This window comes from Myotis davidii, unplaced genomic scaffold (assembly GCF_000327345.1).
Source record: "Myotis davidii unplaced genomic scaffold, ASM32734v1 scaffold497, whole genome shotgun sequence".
In the NCBI taxonomy this organism is placed as follows: domain Eukaryota; kingdom Metazoa; phylum Chordata; class Mammalia; order Chiroptera; family Vespertilionidae; genus Myotis; species Myotis davidii.
Genome location: NW_006288434.1, coordinates 1,649,614 through 1,666,130, shown reverse-complemented (window position 1 = coordinate 1,666,130; position 16,517 = coordinate 1,649,614). Strand labels below are relative to the sequence as shown.

Genomic DNA, 16,517 nt, shown 5'->3' with positions numbered 1-16,517 from the left:
TTTGTCTTTCACATCGAAATCATCACTTTTAAAGCATTTAAACCAGTGTTCACAAGTATCTTGAGATGGAGCATGTTCACCATAAGCTTCCTGAAGCAGACGATAACTTTCAGCAGCACTTTTCTTCCAAATAAAATAATGAATTAAAACTTCGGGCAAATGCTCTTTTTTTTTGGCACGAAATTCAAAATTTTTAAGCATGAAAATATCTATGATGTTAACACCTTCAGAAAATTTGACATATGAAGTTTTGAAGCTTGTTGTCAATACAACAAAATAGCATACATATCAAATGGCATATAAATCAACATATGTGTAGTGCCATCTACTGAAAAAAATCCACATTATTAACCGGTACACCTAGTAAGATGCTGCCCTCAAGGAACTAACACTCTAGCCAGGAGACCAGCCAAGTTCTGGACCTGGGAAACATTAGAGCAGCGGTTCTCAACCTGTGGGTCGCGACTCCTTTGGCGGTTGAACAACCCTATCACAGGGGTGGCCTAAGCCCATCCTGCATATCAGATATTTACATTACAATTCATAACAGTAGCAACATTACAGTTATGAAGTAGCAACGAAAATAATTTTACGGTTGGGTCACAATAGGAGGAACTGTATTTAAAGGACCAGAAAGTTGAGAACCACTGCCTAGAGTCTGTGCTTTGGTAGACCGGAATGGTAAGTGATTAATATTCTTCAGAAGAAAACAGGTGAACAGGAAAAATGATACGAGCTGTTCTGCTTGCCTTCAAACACGTGTATCCTCATTCACAAGGAAACCTGAATATTTTACATGAAAACCAAAGCAAGAGCTGTAAAATCCTCATGTGAATTTAAAATCAAGAATTTCTAACAACTATTTTTTCTTAATCTTAATGTGATAGTTTTCTTCTGCATATAAAATTATCTTTGCCTAATGAAGAGAAAAATGTCTTCAGACAATGCCCAAGCCTCATTTCACCCATTTTTTTTGATACTATTTCCACACCAACATTTTAAAAAACAATCAATTTCCCCCATGTTTGGAGTTTCACAATAATTTTCTTCTCTGGCTTTACAGAGATCCATGAGACAGTGGGAATGAGAAAGGTCCTCTCACAAATCCCAGCTCATATGTTTATTTAATGCTTTGCCCAGGGAATAATATTTAACCTTGCTGAGACTCAGATCTCTATATAAGTGGGGATATTAAAATCAACTTATGGTTTGTTGTACAGAGTAAGTAAAATAATGAATATAAACTACCTAGCACAGTGCCTGGCAGATAGCAAGTGCTCAGAACAAGATATAGTAGTAATGATTAACTATTACTTTTGTTATTGCAAAAACCAATAATGCACTAGCAAGCCTTAAAAAGTATAGATCTACCTGACCCCAAAACTCCACCATTGCTCTGGTGGTCAGACATTCAACCACAGGGAGCATAATTTTTCAAGGGGCCATTGCTAAACTCTGAACTCCATTCCCTTGTTTGAAGGAAGGCCATGCCTCCCACAGCTTTTCCCAGCCAATGACATCATGCCATGCAGCTGATTGACAGGAGACTTGGTTCAATCGCTGCCTAAAGGCCTTGCTCAGTCTTTCTTAGTCTGTGTGGCATCTGGGATGCTTGTACCGCTTTTACTCTCCTTCATTCTCTCACTGGATTCAAACTTGAATTGTAGTCTGAGGCTCTCCCAGACTTTCCTGACTCCCTCCCGGGTTCTCTCACAAGTGTCTTCCCTAATGAAAAAAAAAAGTCAGACCTTTATTCATGGGGAGTCTGCTTCTAGGAATACCCTGTCTAACCCAATTGCCAAAGGCCCCCAGAGGTCCTGAACTTGCCTGGGAAAACCTGACGTGGTCCATCAGGAAACCCTGAATAGACATCAACCCATAAGGGAAAATGCATCCATCCCATAATGATTCTTTCTTGGAAAATTGGTATTTGTTTGGAACCTTTCCTGTCAGTTCTGATGTCCCAGGAATGTATTCAATTGAGTGTATGTGACAACGACACCAACAACATCCAGGAGCGGGTGACAGCCCGGCCTCGGGTAACAGGCACTTAGGCACACTCACCTGGTCCCGCTGCTTGATCCTTTGGTAAACGTACTCAGCAAATGGTTTGCGAGGAATATACTTCCCGTCTCCTGCTGTGACATGGAAAACTCCCGCTTCATATACTACTTTGCCCCTGGAAATGGTCACGAGGGGCACCCCGTGGCACACCATGCCCTCGAAGATGTTGAAGTTCACAGCCTGATGGTGAGTTTTTGCCGAGATAGTCCTGTTTGTAAAAACAAAGAAGCCCCAGCTCATCACCAGCTCATCTGGAGAATATAAAATATTAAAAGGATGACTTACAAGAAAATTTAGCAACTCTATTAGGACATAGCTTTGTCACTGGAACAAGTGACTTCAAGAATAGAACATAGCATTAACATTTCATTGCAAAGTAATTACATTTTCGGAGTGAAAAACCCAATAACTCATTCTTTATGGTGATTGATGAGGACAGAGTAGGTGGAGGAAAGGCGCTGGCTCTCACATTTAAATTTTAAAATTAGTATTTATGTGTTTAAAGAACAAAGTATTAATTATAAAACATTTCCAACACTGATGAGTCTGATGAACACAGTGACCCAATATCCAGAAGCCTGTAAGACTGCTGCAATACCTTTTCCCAAATACCATTACTGCTCCCTCCTTCACAAAGGTACTCGATAATTGGTAGTTATCAAATTGAATTTGATATTTATCAAGGCAAAATTATATCTTGAATTTCTTTCCCTTGTCTGAGGCAAAACTGGAAATTTGAGGATGATAAAAATAACAAAATACGGCCTGACCAGTGTGGCCACGTGGTTGAGTGTCCACTTATGAGCCAGGAGGTCACAGTTTGATTCCTGGTCAGGGCACATGCCTGGGCTGTGGGCTAGATATCCAGTAGGGGGTGTGCAGGAGGCAGCCAATCGATAGATGTTTCTATCTCTCTATCCCTCCCCCTTCCTCTCGCTCTAAAAATCAATAAAAGCATATTTTAAAAAACACACAGAGATGATAATAACAAAATGAATCTGCTCCCGGTGAGAAATATCACCAGGGGGAAGAAAAAAAGGAGGCACCTGTATGTCAGGTGCCTGCTTTGTAACATCTTATTTCATCTTTATAACACCACTTCAAGATAAAGAGTGTTTTCTACACTTTACAAGTAAACACACTGAGATTTAAAGAGGTTAAGTAACTTGTCAAAATACACATGACCACACAGTTTGATAAAACGGGGCTATTTGTTATATTTTTAAAATTAACATTAATTTTTAAATCTGTTCTGTATCTCCATAGCTTTCTCTTTTCAAGAATGTTGCAAAAACAGGAATCCTAGAGTAGGAAACTTTTTGAGACTGACTTTTTTCATTAAGCATAACTATTTTCAGATTTACCCAAGTTGTTGTTGTGTGTTAATAGGCCATTCCTTTTCCATTGCTGCGTAATATTCCATTATGTCACACACCACAGAGGACCCATTCACCTACTGAAGGACATGTGGATGTGTCCAGTTTTTAGTGGTTATGAATAAAGCTCTTATAAACATTCCCGTCTATGTTTCGTGCGAGCACTTCTCTAAATACTCCAGACTGGAATCAGTGAGTCATATGGTTGGTATATGCTGAGATGCAAACTCAAAGAAAATCTAGGACATAATATAGAGGAACTTCAGACCTTCAGGTGCAAGTGCCTTTTTCTGACTGTTATACACTCTCCCTGTGACAGCATTTCCATAGTCTGGGCTGCTGCTTTCCTACATGTCACAGTGACAGTCATGGCAGGAACCTTGGGGCTTGAGTGGTAGAACATTACATAAACGTGTCTGGACGGATACAGTCGTAAGGCTGCCATACAGAGAAAGTAGGATGCATAAAAATTCATGCTAAAGTAGTTATTGATGTGCAAGAATGAGAGGTGAAAACCCTAAATCATAAAACCCTGTTTTTCCTAATGGGAAGCTGAGTTACGGGCACTCGTAAGAAAACAACCTAACAGGAGAAATAAGCTCTACACACAGAAATTGTCCTCATGATACTGCGTAAAGTACTGAAAAGCCGAAGCATGACAATTATCAATGATTATTCAGTGGAATACTGGGCATCTATGAACAGCTAGAATTAAGAATATGCGAGAGAAGCGAAGAAAGCAACAATTGTGTAACATCAAATGAAAAAGTGATGGAAAGTAGGCACACTATATCTACAAGGAAAATACATATACACATGGACAAATACAAAAGGAACTGTACAATCTAAATTGTTTTTGTGGGCTAGAAAAAAAAATAAACATGCAAAAAAACACAACGGCAAAGGTCTGTGACAATAAAATGTCATATCAGATTTCTCTGCCTCAGCCAAATAAAGGTCACTCATTACTTTGGCACTCACAGCCTCCCAGTAAGCAAGAGAAAGAAGATAATTAGGCAACATCTAAGCGATTCTTTATAATAAGGCATTACGTAAATGAGGTCAAATTAACATAACATGTAAATTCCAGGCATTATTGCCAGCAGGAAAAAAAGAAAGGGTGTCTAATTTCACATTCATAGGTGTCTGACAGGGTGTCATCGCTCCCCAGCTTTTTCCTCCTGGCCAGAGCTGCAATACTCATTGTCAGGTCTGCCCCCCTTCCTTTCCTATGACTCTGCTCAAGAATCCTGGTCTTGTGTCAATTATATCTTGGTAAAGTTGGAAGAGGAAAAAGAAAAGGAAAAATCCTTTGATTGAAGAAGCTGACCCTGAAGATCCAGAGCAAAAGTGAGCACCTTTGCTCTGTGGGTCATCATGAGGTGAATCTTCTGCAACGATCTCTTGCTAAGTCCCTCTTCTAGTTGCTGTACACTGGGTTACACGTTGCAGTGTAACAAAGGGGAGTGTATCTCCCCTGGCAGAATCCTTGCAATAGCTTAGGTACTGGCCTCCAAAAGATAAATCTAAGCTGGAAAAAAAATGATTACCTCCAAAAATTTGAACCTTAATTTTTGAGAAGGATTGTATTTGCTCCCTATGCTGTATATATAGTAAAACTAAAGCAAATGGAGAGAAATTACAAAGAAACCAATTTAACTTCAATATATTATAGTCTTTAAAAAAATTAATAATGAATGAACCACACACTGAATGCTTGTTTTACATTTTGGGATAAATGTAAAAGAGGCCAAGTTATTTTATCCCCAGCACACAATAGGTGCTTAATAAATATTTATGAAATGAACAAAAGAAGAATCACACTATTTTCCTCCTGTCAGTTTTATTTCTTGCCTCTACTGTCCTCAGGCTCATAACTGCATTTTGGAAATAGAGCCCTGAATTAAATGGGATGCAAGTATCCAATCCCAACGTTCTGCTGTGTACTTAACATTTCTGGCGAGCTGCACAAGTTCATTAGTAATCCTATATAATAAAAGGCTAATATGCAAATTGACCAAACGGCAGAACGACAGGTGCTATGAAGCACAGTGACCACCGGGGGCAGATGCTCAATGCAGGAGCTGCCCCCTGGTGGTCAGTACAGTCCCAGAAGCCAGGCTCATGGCTGACGAGCACAGTGGCGGTGGTGGGAGCCTCTCCCGCTTCCACGGCAGCGCTAAGGATGAGCGGGTAGCATAGGGGAGCAGGCCTAAGCCATCAGTCAGACATCCCCTGAGGGCTCCTAGACTGTGAGAGGGCGCAGGCCGAGCTGAGGGACTCCCCTCCGAGTGCATAAATTTTGTGCACCGGGCCTCTAGTAAATAAGGTAAAATTGTTATCATTATCGTTCTTATTTGCATCTTATCAAATTACAGGAAACACTTGTTCATCAGTATCTAGCAATACTTGGAAACACTAAGATTATCAGCGCTAATAAGCACACAGCTGAGCCTGCCCAAGGATCACACAGTTTGATATTGAATGAACTTCAGAGAGGTCAGGATCACTTTCACATTTTGAGAATACTCATATACTTGTAACCCTGACATAAGAAGATTAAAAAAAACTGCCCAGAATGGATTTCACTTGGTTGTAACTAAGAATCCTGCCTGATATACCTTTTTCTTTTAATATTTGCACTGTATCTCTGGAGCTTTTTGAAAAATCTCCTTTTGAGATAACCTCAAACATATCACTTTGAGGATTTTCCTCAGCGTGAGGCCTGAGCCCAACTGCCCTCCAAGCCTCGCTCCTCTGTCAGGCCCTGGACAGAGGTGAGCGTTAAGCACCAGCGCTGGACGAGGGCCACTGTCCCAGCTCACAGGAGCAGGCCCCTCCCTCTTAGAGCCTTATGGGAAAATAACAAACTATCCTCCAGCTTTTCATACGTTGCTCCCAGGGGCTCCCTCTGATGCAGCACAGGTCCAGGTGTGAAGGCCAAAGTCAGACTAACGTTCCCTCTTCTCAGAGCCGATGGGCCTCGTGTCATCTGGGGAGCAGGCTGTGCTGTGAACACTGGGAGATGGGGTTGGGAGGCAGCAAGAGGGTTCCTCTAAAAGGGAGGGTCAGTGAATGGACTAACACATCATCATCGCTGGGAGGTTCAGTGACACAGGGAGGAAATGGGGGAAGGTGTCATGGGTTTTTGCAGTTGTATTCCAGCTTGTAAATGAGTCACATGCAGGATCCCACCCTGCAGGGTAGCAAGTGCTGTAGTTTTTTTTTGTTTTTTTGTTTTTTAATTATATTGACTTAAAATTTCTTATGTATTTTTTAGTTTAAATCATTTTAAATTTTCAATGACGGTTGCCATACAATATTATATTAATTTCAGGTGTACACCCGAGTGATTAGACATTATTTAGTTTACAATGGGATCATCCTGATAAATCTAGTCAGTACCCTTTTGGCACCACAGTTATTACATTATTATTGACTATATTCCCTATGCTATACTTTATTTTTTTAAAATATATTTTTATAAGTACTGTAGTTTTGTCCCTTGGCACTAATCCTCCCTTCCTCTGATGTCAGCACCCCCATTTTCATTTTTAAGAAACTTCTCTCCCACATTGGAGGTGATCTGGCAAGACTATTGGGCATGTGCCCTGTTCTTCCCTAACCAAGAGATGGGCAATTGCTTTTTCTTTCCCAGGAATTTGAATCTTCGGCAGAGTGACCAAAAACAATTAAAAGTGATGGGAAGGGAGCAACCCTGAAGGGCGCTCCTGCTGTGGGCTGCCCCAGGCTATTCTGACCTCTGGGGTGTTGATGGCTCCGTTGGCCTGTGAGATTCCCAGGGCCTTCATAGAGCCTGTTTCTGCTTAAGTGAGAGCCAGTTGGTCACTACAACTTGTAGTCAAAGACCCTGACTGACAATGACTTTGCCCTTGGAGAGTAGTAACTCCCATGCATGTCTCTGAGGCAGAGTTCAAAAGGTCTGACTCAACCCCGTTCCCCGCCCGCTCCCGCCCCCCCCCCCCCAAAAAAAACACCTAAAAGCTATTTTCAACCAAATTGGTCTGCAGAACAGATGCAAATGTGGAGTGATGCTCTAATTTCATTTGTAAGCAAAACCCAAGAGCTGTGAGATTCACTATCCAATGGTTTTCAAATTTAACAGTATGCACGTCAGTTCAGGAGAGTAACATTTATAAAAAATACCTTCTCTCTAATTCTTTATTTCTAAATTTGGTGTGGGTTTCTATGTTACAAGATCTGTATATTGCACTGTGTGTCCACCCCTCAAAGTCAAATCTTCTCCCGTCATCATATATTAGGACCCCTTTCATCTCCCACCCCCTTCCCTCTGGCAACTACCACACTGTGGTTTGTGTTCATGAGTTTCAGTTTTATGAGTAAAATCATATGATTCTGAGCTTTTTCTGACTGGCTTTTCCTCTGTTCCTCTTCCCTCCTCTCTGAAATCAGTATATGTCTCTTATCTCTCTACATTGTGATTGGATGGCTAGGCCTGTCCTGGTGATGACAGGAGGGATAGGATAGGAGTGATTAAAGCCGTCTCATCTGTGAGTGAGGCTGGAGTTCTGGGCCACTGGCTCTTCATTAGCCATCCACAGGAAGGGTGTCCTCAGTGGTCACTCTGCCCCAGGGAAATGCTGCTCTTTGTCAAGCTCTCTGTGAGCCTGTATCTAACGGCATATCTCTCTGCAGAGGGTGTCAAGGTTGTCTTACTGAGTCCCAATTACACACATGTCCAAGGCTCAAGCTGTCAGGGAAGCAGGGGCCCTGCAGATAACATGAAGCTATTTTCCTAGGGAGTCCATCACTTTGATACCACTCACATCACAGCTGCAGGAAAAACATCCTGTTCCTTTGCAAATAGCTTTCTATCAAAGAGCCGCGTGCTCTTATAGATGAGAAAACTCACTGAAGCGAAGCCTGCAGGAGACAGTGCCCCCGCCCATGTGCACTCGGGGAGAACACCGTGGGCAGGAAGAGAATGTCTGAGAGCAACGGGGGTCCTCCTGACCCCAGGGAAATGATGTGTTTAAGGATTTTGTTACATTTTCTCCAACTCAGCCAATTTGTCCATGGCACAGCTAGATTCTTCTCAGGTTGTCATGAGAACAACAAAAATAAGTGAACAGGATTATTCAGGCCGGTTTGTGGCATCTTTAAAAATAGAACATATCTCACCGAAACCGGTTTGGCTCAGTGGATAGAGCGTCGGCCTGCGAACTGAAGGGTCCCGGGTTCAATTCCGGTCAAGGGCACGTACCTTGGTTGCGGGCATATCCCCAGTGGGAGATGTGCAGGAGGCAGCTGATCGATGTTTCTCTCTCATCGATGTTTCTAACTCTCCCCCTTCCTCTCTGTAAAAAATCGATAAAATATATTTTAAAAAAAATAGAACATATCTCTCTACATTGTGTTATAAGACACCCTGTGTTCAACACAAAAGAAAAATAATCATTAAATCTTCCCAACAACCCTATGGGGTAGGTACTATTATTATTCCTATGATAGATGAGGATGATGGGACACCAAAAAATTATTAACTCGCCCCACGTTTCAGAGCTAATACGTTCACGTTGCTCAGGGGAGATAGAGGTTAAGCTCTTAACCACTAGACAATATAGCCACGTGAGAGCTCTCTAGGAAGCTACCAGGGAAGCATTCAATCAATAGAAACATTCTTCATACACCAGAAAACACACAGACGAGAGCTCATTCCATGTTTCCTGGTGTTTCCTAGGCTGTTTTTCTGTTTAGCAGTAAGGGACGTAGGGTGTTATTAAAAATTCTTTAAACCAAAATTGGTCATTCTCAATGTGATCCCAAGAGAAGAGATTCCTTTTGACATGTGCTCCAACTGTCTATTTCAAACCATCCCTCTTCTCATTTCTTGGACGTGACAAGTTATATAAATGGGGAGCAAAGCAGCCACATCTCTGGAAATGCTAAATGGTGCTACTTCAAGTACACTGTCATTACTAAGCGAAGTTGCTACTCACTGCACCCATCAATCTTCCGCCCTCTGTTCAGACTCTACCCCCACCTCCTCCCACAGAAGAGAAAATGGGAACTGCTTCAGCCATGTCAGTAAGTCTACATCCGACAATAACGTGGGAACTCTACTGGTGCTCAGGGTAGGACAAGACATTTAAAGCAGGTTCGTAGAAAGGCTGCCCAAACATTGACTTCAAGAAATTAACTGATCAGGTAACCCTGCTGTTTTGTCCTTGGAGCTGTGTCATGTAGGTCATAGGTGGTGGTGTAGCTCATGGTTAAATACTAGAAAGTTAACCTTGGAAGTAGGTACCACCATCTTCATCTCCTGTGCCTCACACAGCACTGAGCAAATGGAAGTCATTTTATATACGTACTAGAGACCTGTTGCACGAAATTTGTGCAAAATTCATGCAAGAGTAGACCTTCCTTCCCCCAGCTGCTGGCACCGGATTCTCTCTGGCATCCGGGACTCAGGCTTCCCTCACAACCCCAGCTTCATCCAGAAGGTTGTCTGGAAAGATGTCTGGTCTAAGTAGCATATTATGCTTTTATTATTTTAGACTAGAGGCCTGGTGCACGAAATTTATGCATGGGTAGGGTCCCCAGGCCTGGCCGGCAGTCAGGGCCAATCAGGTTCCCCGCCTTCCCATCTCCTCCTTTCCTTGCTCCCTCAACACCCCGCCACCACTGGTCACCCACCATGTTCCACATCATCTCCTGGTGGTCAGTGCACATTATAGCGAGCAATCAAACTCCCGTTCTCCCGGTTGAACTCCCGAGGGGACACTTTGCATATTAGCCTTTTATATATATAGAAAGATTTGTTTCTTCAAAACTAAGTTATTAGCAAGTTTCTGAATTACTACTTCACATAAATATTGCATGTTCTATATACCTGTTTTCAGGAAGTGGGGAACTAAAAATAATTTAGTGTCTTGCAGGAGCAGGAACTGACTATGAATCAGCAAAAGCTAGCATGACACCAGGATGTAGGTCCTATGAATATAAAACACGTATGTGCTTGTAGGTGAGGAAGGATTATTAGCTTTTAGAAGGCGAATGGTTAGCCTGACATATTGGTAGAATTCACTTTATAGTGAGAATTCACTTTCTGGACTAGAGTGTGGACTTGGTCTTGTAATAATTATATTGTTCCCCTCCCTGGGAGCTGCCTTGCCCTTGGCAAGATGACATTGTTTGACAGACTATCTGTGGGTGCAACTTGGGCAGAAAGAGATGTCAGTTTTCTGCACAGGAATGCAGTGGGAAACTGCCCTGAGAGTTCAGAGAGGCCAGGACTTATTATTATGTTCAGTTTTGATGCCATATTTTAAGAAGAGAAAGGAATGACTGGAATATGAAGGGAAGACAGTAGGGTTCTCAACTAAAGGGATGGAAAAAGAGAACGTTAGATATCAGAACTATCTAGGGGACTTTTAACTTGCTTTTTTTTTTTTAAAGAACATGACCTATTTTCCCTCCATCCCCACTGAGGGGAATAAAAAGAGGCGGTAAGCAGAAATGCTGGCAGGTGAAATGCAGTTTGACACTGGAAAATAACTTCTTGACAAGCAGGGAGTGGGGTGTGTGAGTGAAGGAGAGAAGCAAAGACTGTGGCCAGGGGAGAGAACCAGGAATGCAGACCACTACAGAACTGTGGGCCACCCAGAGATGGGCTGCAACACCAGTCAACAGTCAGAACTCCCAGCTCTGGAATCCTAAGAGTAGAAGCTGGCCTCCAGCTTTCCTGAGGGGGTGACCAGCAAGCTTCACGTTGCATGATTCTATTCCTGTCACAGTTGAAAGGGTTCTTAGAAACTCCGAGATTGACAAAGACATTTTCTTATAAAAATCTAGCCCATGTGCTCAGTGGTTGAGCATCGACCTATCAACCAGGAGGTCATGGTTTGATTCCTGGTCAGGGCACATGCCCAGGTTGCCATCTCAATCCCCAGTGGGGGGTGTGCAGGAGGCAGCCAATCAATGATTTTCTCTCATCATTGATGTTTCCATCCTTCTCTCCCTCTTCCTTCCTCTCTCTGAAAATCATATTTAAAAAACAAAACCCCTAACAACAAGTACAGGCTGCCTTGCTCTACAATTGGCATTGAAAGCATCATCTCATTTAACCCTTGGAGTAAGCCTATGATATCGATATTCTTATTATCCTTATTTTATGGGTAAGGAAACTGAGGCTGAAAGAGGTTAAAATGCCTAAGACACATCTAACATGTGGCAAAGCTAGATCTTGAACTTGGGTCTATGAAGTACAAAGGCTTTTCCTTTTAATGATGAAAATCAACTTGTTTTAACCACAGCACAGGGCGCAAGCTCTTTCAGAAGAGGGCTGAGACAGTCAGTCAATAACTATGCAAAGTGCACAGTACTAACACCAAGCTTATAGATTTCCACCATGACTGGCAAGCTTTACTGAGTGCCGACTGCTCAAACACCACCCATCAGTTTTGAATGGATGGAGTCACTTAAGGTCCAACTGTCTAAATAGAATTTCTCTAGGGTTTCTACACTTGAATGTTATTCCATTATGATTCATAAAGCAACCTTTGCCAGTCATTCTTGACCCACTGTTTAAAGAGTGTGCGGTGGAAAAATGTGGGACAAGAGCCACTGAGCACCAAAGGGAGGCTCCCTCAGTGCATGCTGGGAACCGGGGACCCAGGATGTGCATCAGGGGTGTGAACTTTAGATGTTCAATGATAAGAGTCTGTCTAAATCATTGGAAAATGATGGCTCGCAGGTCAAATCTGGCCCGCAGCCTGCCTGGGGGAATAAAGTTTTATTGGAACACGGGCATGTGCATTCATTGATTACTGTCTGTGGCTGCCTTTGTAGTACAGAGACAGAGTTGAATAGTGGCAGCAGAGACCCTATGACCCATAAGGCCCCATACATGTACCTGCCCCTTCACAAAAGGAGTTTGCTGACCCTGCTCTCGGTGTCCTGGTGTGGCAAAAGCAAGACTCCTGGGAGGACTGGGAGACCTAGAACCTTCCAAGGAAAGAGCCACAAAAAGAAAAAACAAAAGACCCGGAGAGACAGAGAGACAGAAAAGGCAGAGGATGTGATAACTGGTTTGGCTCAGTGGATAGAGCATCCGTCTATGGACTGCAGGGTCCCAAGTTTGATTCCAGTCAAGGGCACGTACCTTGGTTGCAGGCTCAATCCCCAGCCCTGGTTGGGGCATGGGTGGGAGGCAACTAATCGATGTGTCTCTCTCACATCAATGTTTCGCTCTGTCTCTCCCTCTCCCTTCCACTCTCTCTAAAAATCAATATAAAAATATCCTCGAGTGAGGAGTAACAACAACAACAAAAGGTGGCAGTGTAAAGAAAAACGAAGAGACAATAAGAAGGGTGCTAACGAGGACAAGAAGGTAACTGAAAAGTAACGAGGCAGAGGGATGCCCGTGACCAGCCCAGCACATTCCAGCGGCGGCCACTGTCCATTCAGCATCTACTGTACTAGTATCCCACTCACGTAATCGCTCACCAATTCATGCTAGCATCTCCGCTTAACCGGTGAGGAGATGGAGACGCAGAGAGAGGGAGTAACTTGTCAAGTTGCCCAGGAAGTGAACGGCAAGGTCAGAAATCAAACCAGAGCAGGCTGACGCCCATCCCCTTCTCCTTCCACCACCCCCGCCGTCAGGGGCCATCCCTGCTCAAAGGCTGAGCACGCCCTGTGCTGCAGGCATTAAAAAGGTTCCCAGACTTGGGATTTTAATAGCAATTATCTTCTTCCCGTCTGGGCGAGAACTCGGTGACAGCTCATCACCTATGTCAGCCGCGGCGCATTGCGCGGACCCTCCTAAAATAGAGCGTTTGGGAGGTTCTGTCAGAGTTAGAAGCGCAGCCCCGGAGTCCCAATTAGCAATGGAGTTGTAGAGCCCCAACTTGACCAGGACCTGCTTCAGGGAGCACTGCTGGGTCACTGAGGCCCGTGGTGGCCGGGGCTTGTGTGATCACAGCGACATCACCTCTGTCCCCTCAAGCAGGCGCGAGGCTCGGGATCCAAGGAGGCGATGCCGAAAAGCTGCAGGAAACCGACTCCGCTCCCCCGCCAGCCCGCCTTAGGGCAGCCGCATCCATCAGGGAGGCAGGGAACGGAGCGGCACCCAGGGGCGCCCGACAAGCTGACAAGGGACCCGCCACCGCAGACAGGGACGGCAGGAACCTGCTGACTGGCGCAAACTGGGGCGATGACTGCCAACAGGCGTTCAGTGCCCTGGGCACTGTGACAAAGAATGTGTGTGTCTCCGCAGCCTGACCCTGACCCTGCATAGCGACCTTTGACGATGGGAATTAGAATCATGCCCGTTTGACAGATGAGGAAATTGAGGCAAACCAAGATGAAGTACTTTGTCCCAGGATATGCGGTCAGTCAGAGGAGAGGCCAGAGTACAAACCCAGGAGATCTGGCGCCAGAGACCAAGTCTGCCTCCCAACACCCTTTTCTCCTTCCCTGCCCTTTCGGGAGGCTGTAGCTTTGCAGGGTTTAAGAGATTAGACAATAGAGTCAACCCGGCCTGCTCTGAACCCCAGCTCTGTCCTATCCAGCTGTGGGATTTGGGGCAAATGACTAACCTCTCTGCACCTCAGCGTTGTCATCCTTAAACTGGATCCCCACATGGTAATGGCATCTACTCCTTGGAGGGTGGAAGGAAAGTAGCAAACCACTGGCAGCTCAATTGATCTGCAGGCTCATCTCCTGGTGCGAGGCGCCCCGGCCACGCCTGCTCTGCCTTCCCCTGCCCTCCTTCGCTGCTCTGCCTCCCGGGCCAGGGGTGTGTGTTTGGCCCAATGACTAAAGCAGATACCAAGGGCGGAGGCGACAAGAACCAGCACGGGTTCCCTCCTCTGCGGGGCTCCAGCTCCTGCTGGTGGTTCCACCTTGTCCTTGCTCTCCCCACTTTACCCCCATCTGCCCTTCTCGAAGGCCCGCCTGCTGGACTTCAGGCTCCAGCATCAGATGCAGAGACAGCAAGCCTTGCAGACAACTGCTTAACCAGCTCCTACAACCAGGGAAGGTCGAATCATATGTGTGTATGTGAATGTCTATATGTATGCACATGTGTGTATATGTACACATGCACATGCATGTATCACACATATAGAAATATGCATGTGCATTTATTTATGAACACAAATTATGTATGTGTGTATATGATTATTGATAACTATATTTATGCATATCCGTATCTGTCTCTAAGTGGTTCCACTTCTCTGTTCATGTCCCAGCTGGGTTACTCCTAGGATAGTTTCTTGCAGGGATCTCTCCTCATCGCTTGCTACCCATAAGTGTTCACCTTTGCCATTTTCACTTGCTTTTCTTACATTTACTAATAGCAGTTCAGTGGCTGAAAGTCATGGTCAGGTCATCTATGATCAATATGATGATAGTGAATAATAATATTCCGTTGCAGCTGGTATTTACTGCATGTTTTTATGTCAAGCTCTAGACTAAAATCTCTTTGTATTATTTTTATTTAATTCTCCTCACTACTCTATGGAAGCAGGGTTTTTAAAGAATACCTATTTCATAGGTGTTTTAAATGAAGACATTGAGGATTAGGGAAGCTGAGTAACTCACCTAAGATCATAATTAATAGACTACATGACTCAAATACTAAGTGTTAACCACTATATATTGCCTACCACTATAAGTAATCCACCCAGAACACGCCACATTTATATGAAATTTTACATGAACTTTTCCCAGAAATACGAAGGCACCTTAACAGGAAAACATAATGCAAGGTAGGATAATAAGGGACAAAAACAGAACAGAAAAACTTTAAAAAAAAAGATGGTGCCAAGTACCCATTGGTAGTTGAATTTAGGTCTTTACAGGAGATGGCACTTATCAGTATAAAGTTCTATGCAAAACTTCTCCCCTAAAAGAGGCAACCAATGAGTCAATTTTAAGACATATTGTCATTTTTTTTTTATACTTTGTGTAAAATTTATTCTCCTCGGTGTCAGAGAATAACAACGAGGCACGGCGCACCTGGAGTTTTATCATATATTCAGCAGTTAAAATACTGGAATAGTCAAAACAAAACAACAACTCGGGTCTTTTATCATATTGCTGAAAGCCATGCCTGCGTTGTTAAACTCTTCTTGTCTCCAGTTTATCACTTAAATAAATGAGGTAGAATGACTAATTAGGCTTACAGTATTTCCATGAAGAAAGTTAGGTTCTGAGAAATGAGATTCCTAAGTTCAGGATATTAAGACCATTATTTCACAGCTCTGACCTCTCAGCCATATACACCTCTGTTCACTGCTGGCTTGAGGCAGACCGGAACATGAACTGAGGAAGTCTCCTTGATGGAACGCTGAGAAAATCCCTCCTCACCTCTGGGTTTATCATATACTCATTCACTCATACACTGTGCTAAACACTTGAGGATGCAGCACCAATAAAACAGACAAAAATCCCATCCCTTCCCGGATTCAGCTCACACTCCAGTCAGACCTATTTCTGATTCTGCAAGGGCCTCTGCATTATAACATGATTGGAACATCTGAGCAAAGTCAATGTTTCAATCGGAATCACACGCATATGCATAAATAAAATGCCTTACAGTTTATGCAAAGCAGGGCCAGACAACTATGGCATTATTCCTCAAAATCACCTTGAGGAGTTTGCAAGAAATATGACAGACCATTTGAATAAAGAGACAAACAATATCAGGTTACCAAAAATGAACAAAGGGAATAATCAGATATTTCTGGATAAGAAAAAAACCCAATGATTAATAATATGAAAAGATATTCAACTTCCTTAGTGCTCAAACATACGAAATTCGTAGCTGAGGGGTAACCAGTGTTACCTGCAAAAGTAACAAAAGTCAAAGGGGGAAAAAGATTGTACGCAGAGCTGGTAAGGAGCCAGGGGGTGGTGACCACACAGGCAGAGAGCCCTGGAACGCGCACACCCCTAGATACAGCCTTTCCTTTTAGTATCCACCCGATGGAAAGCAACATAAATTCGGATTTAAAATGTCAAAAAGATAACTAAAAACTGTAGAAGTTACTCATTACTATGAAACCTACACAAAAGGCCTAACACAAA

At 43.5% G+C, this 16,517-nt stretch overlaps 1 protein-coding gene across 1 annotated transcript in view; it reads right to left on the bottom strand.

Annotated features, from left to right (window-relative positions):
- The window catches only part of DPYS (dihydropyrimidinase), a 95,497-nt gene that overhangs the window by 4,528 nt on the left and 74,452 nt on the right, over nucleotides 1-16,517 (bottom strand). The window contains 1 exon segment of the mRNA XM_006760254.2: nucleotides 2,065-2,272. Coding sequence (XP_006760317.1) covers nucleotides 2,065-2,272 — 208 coding nt within the window.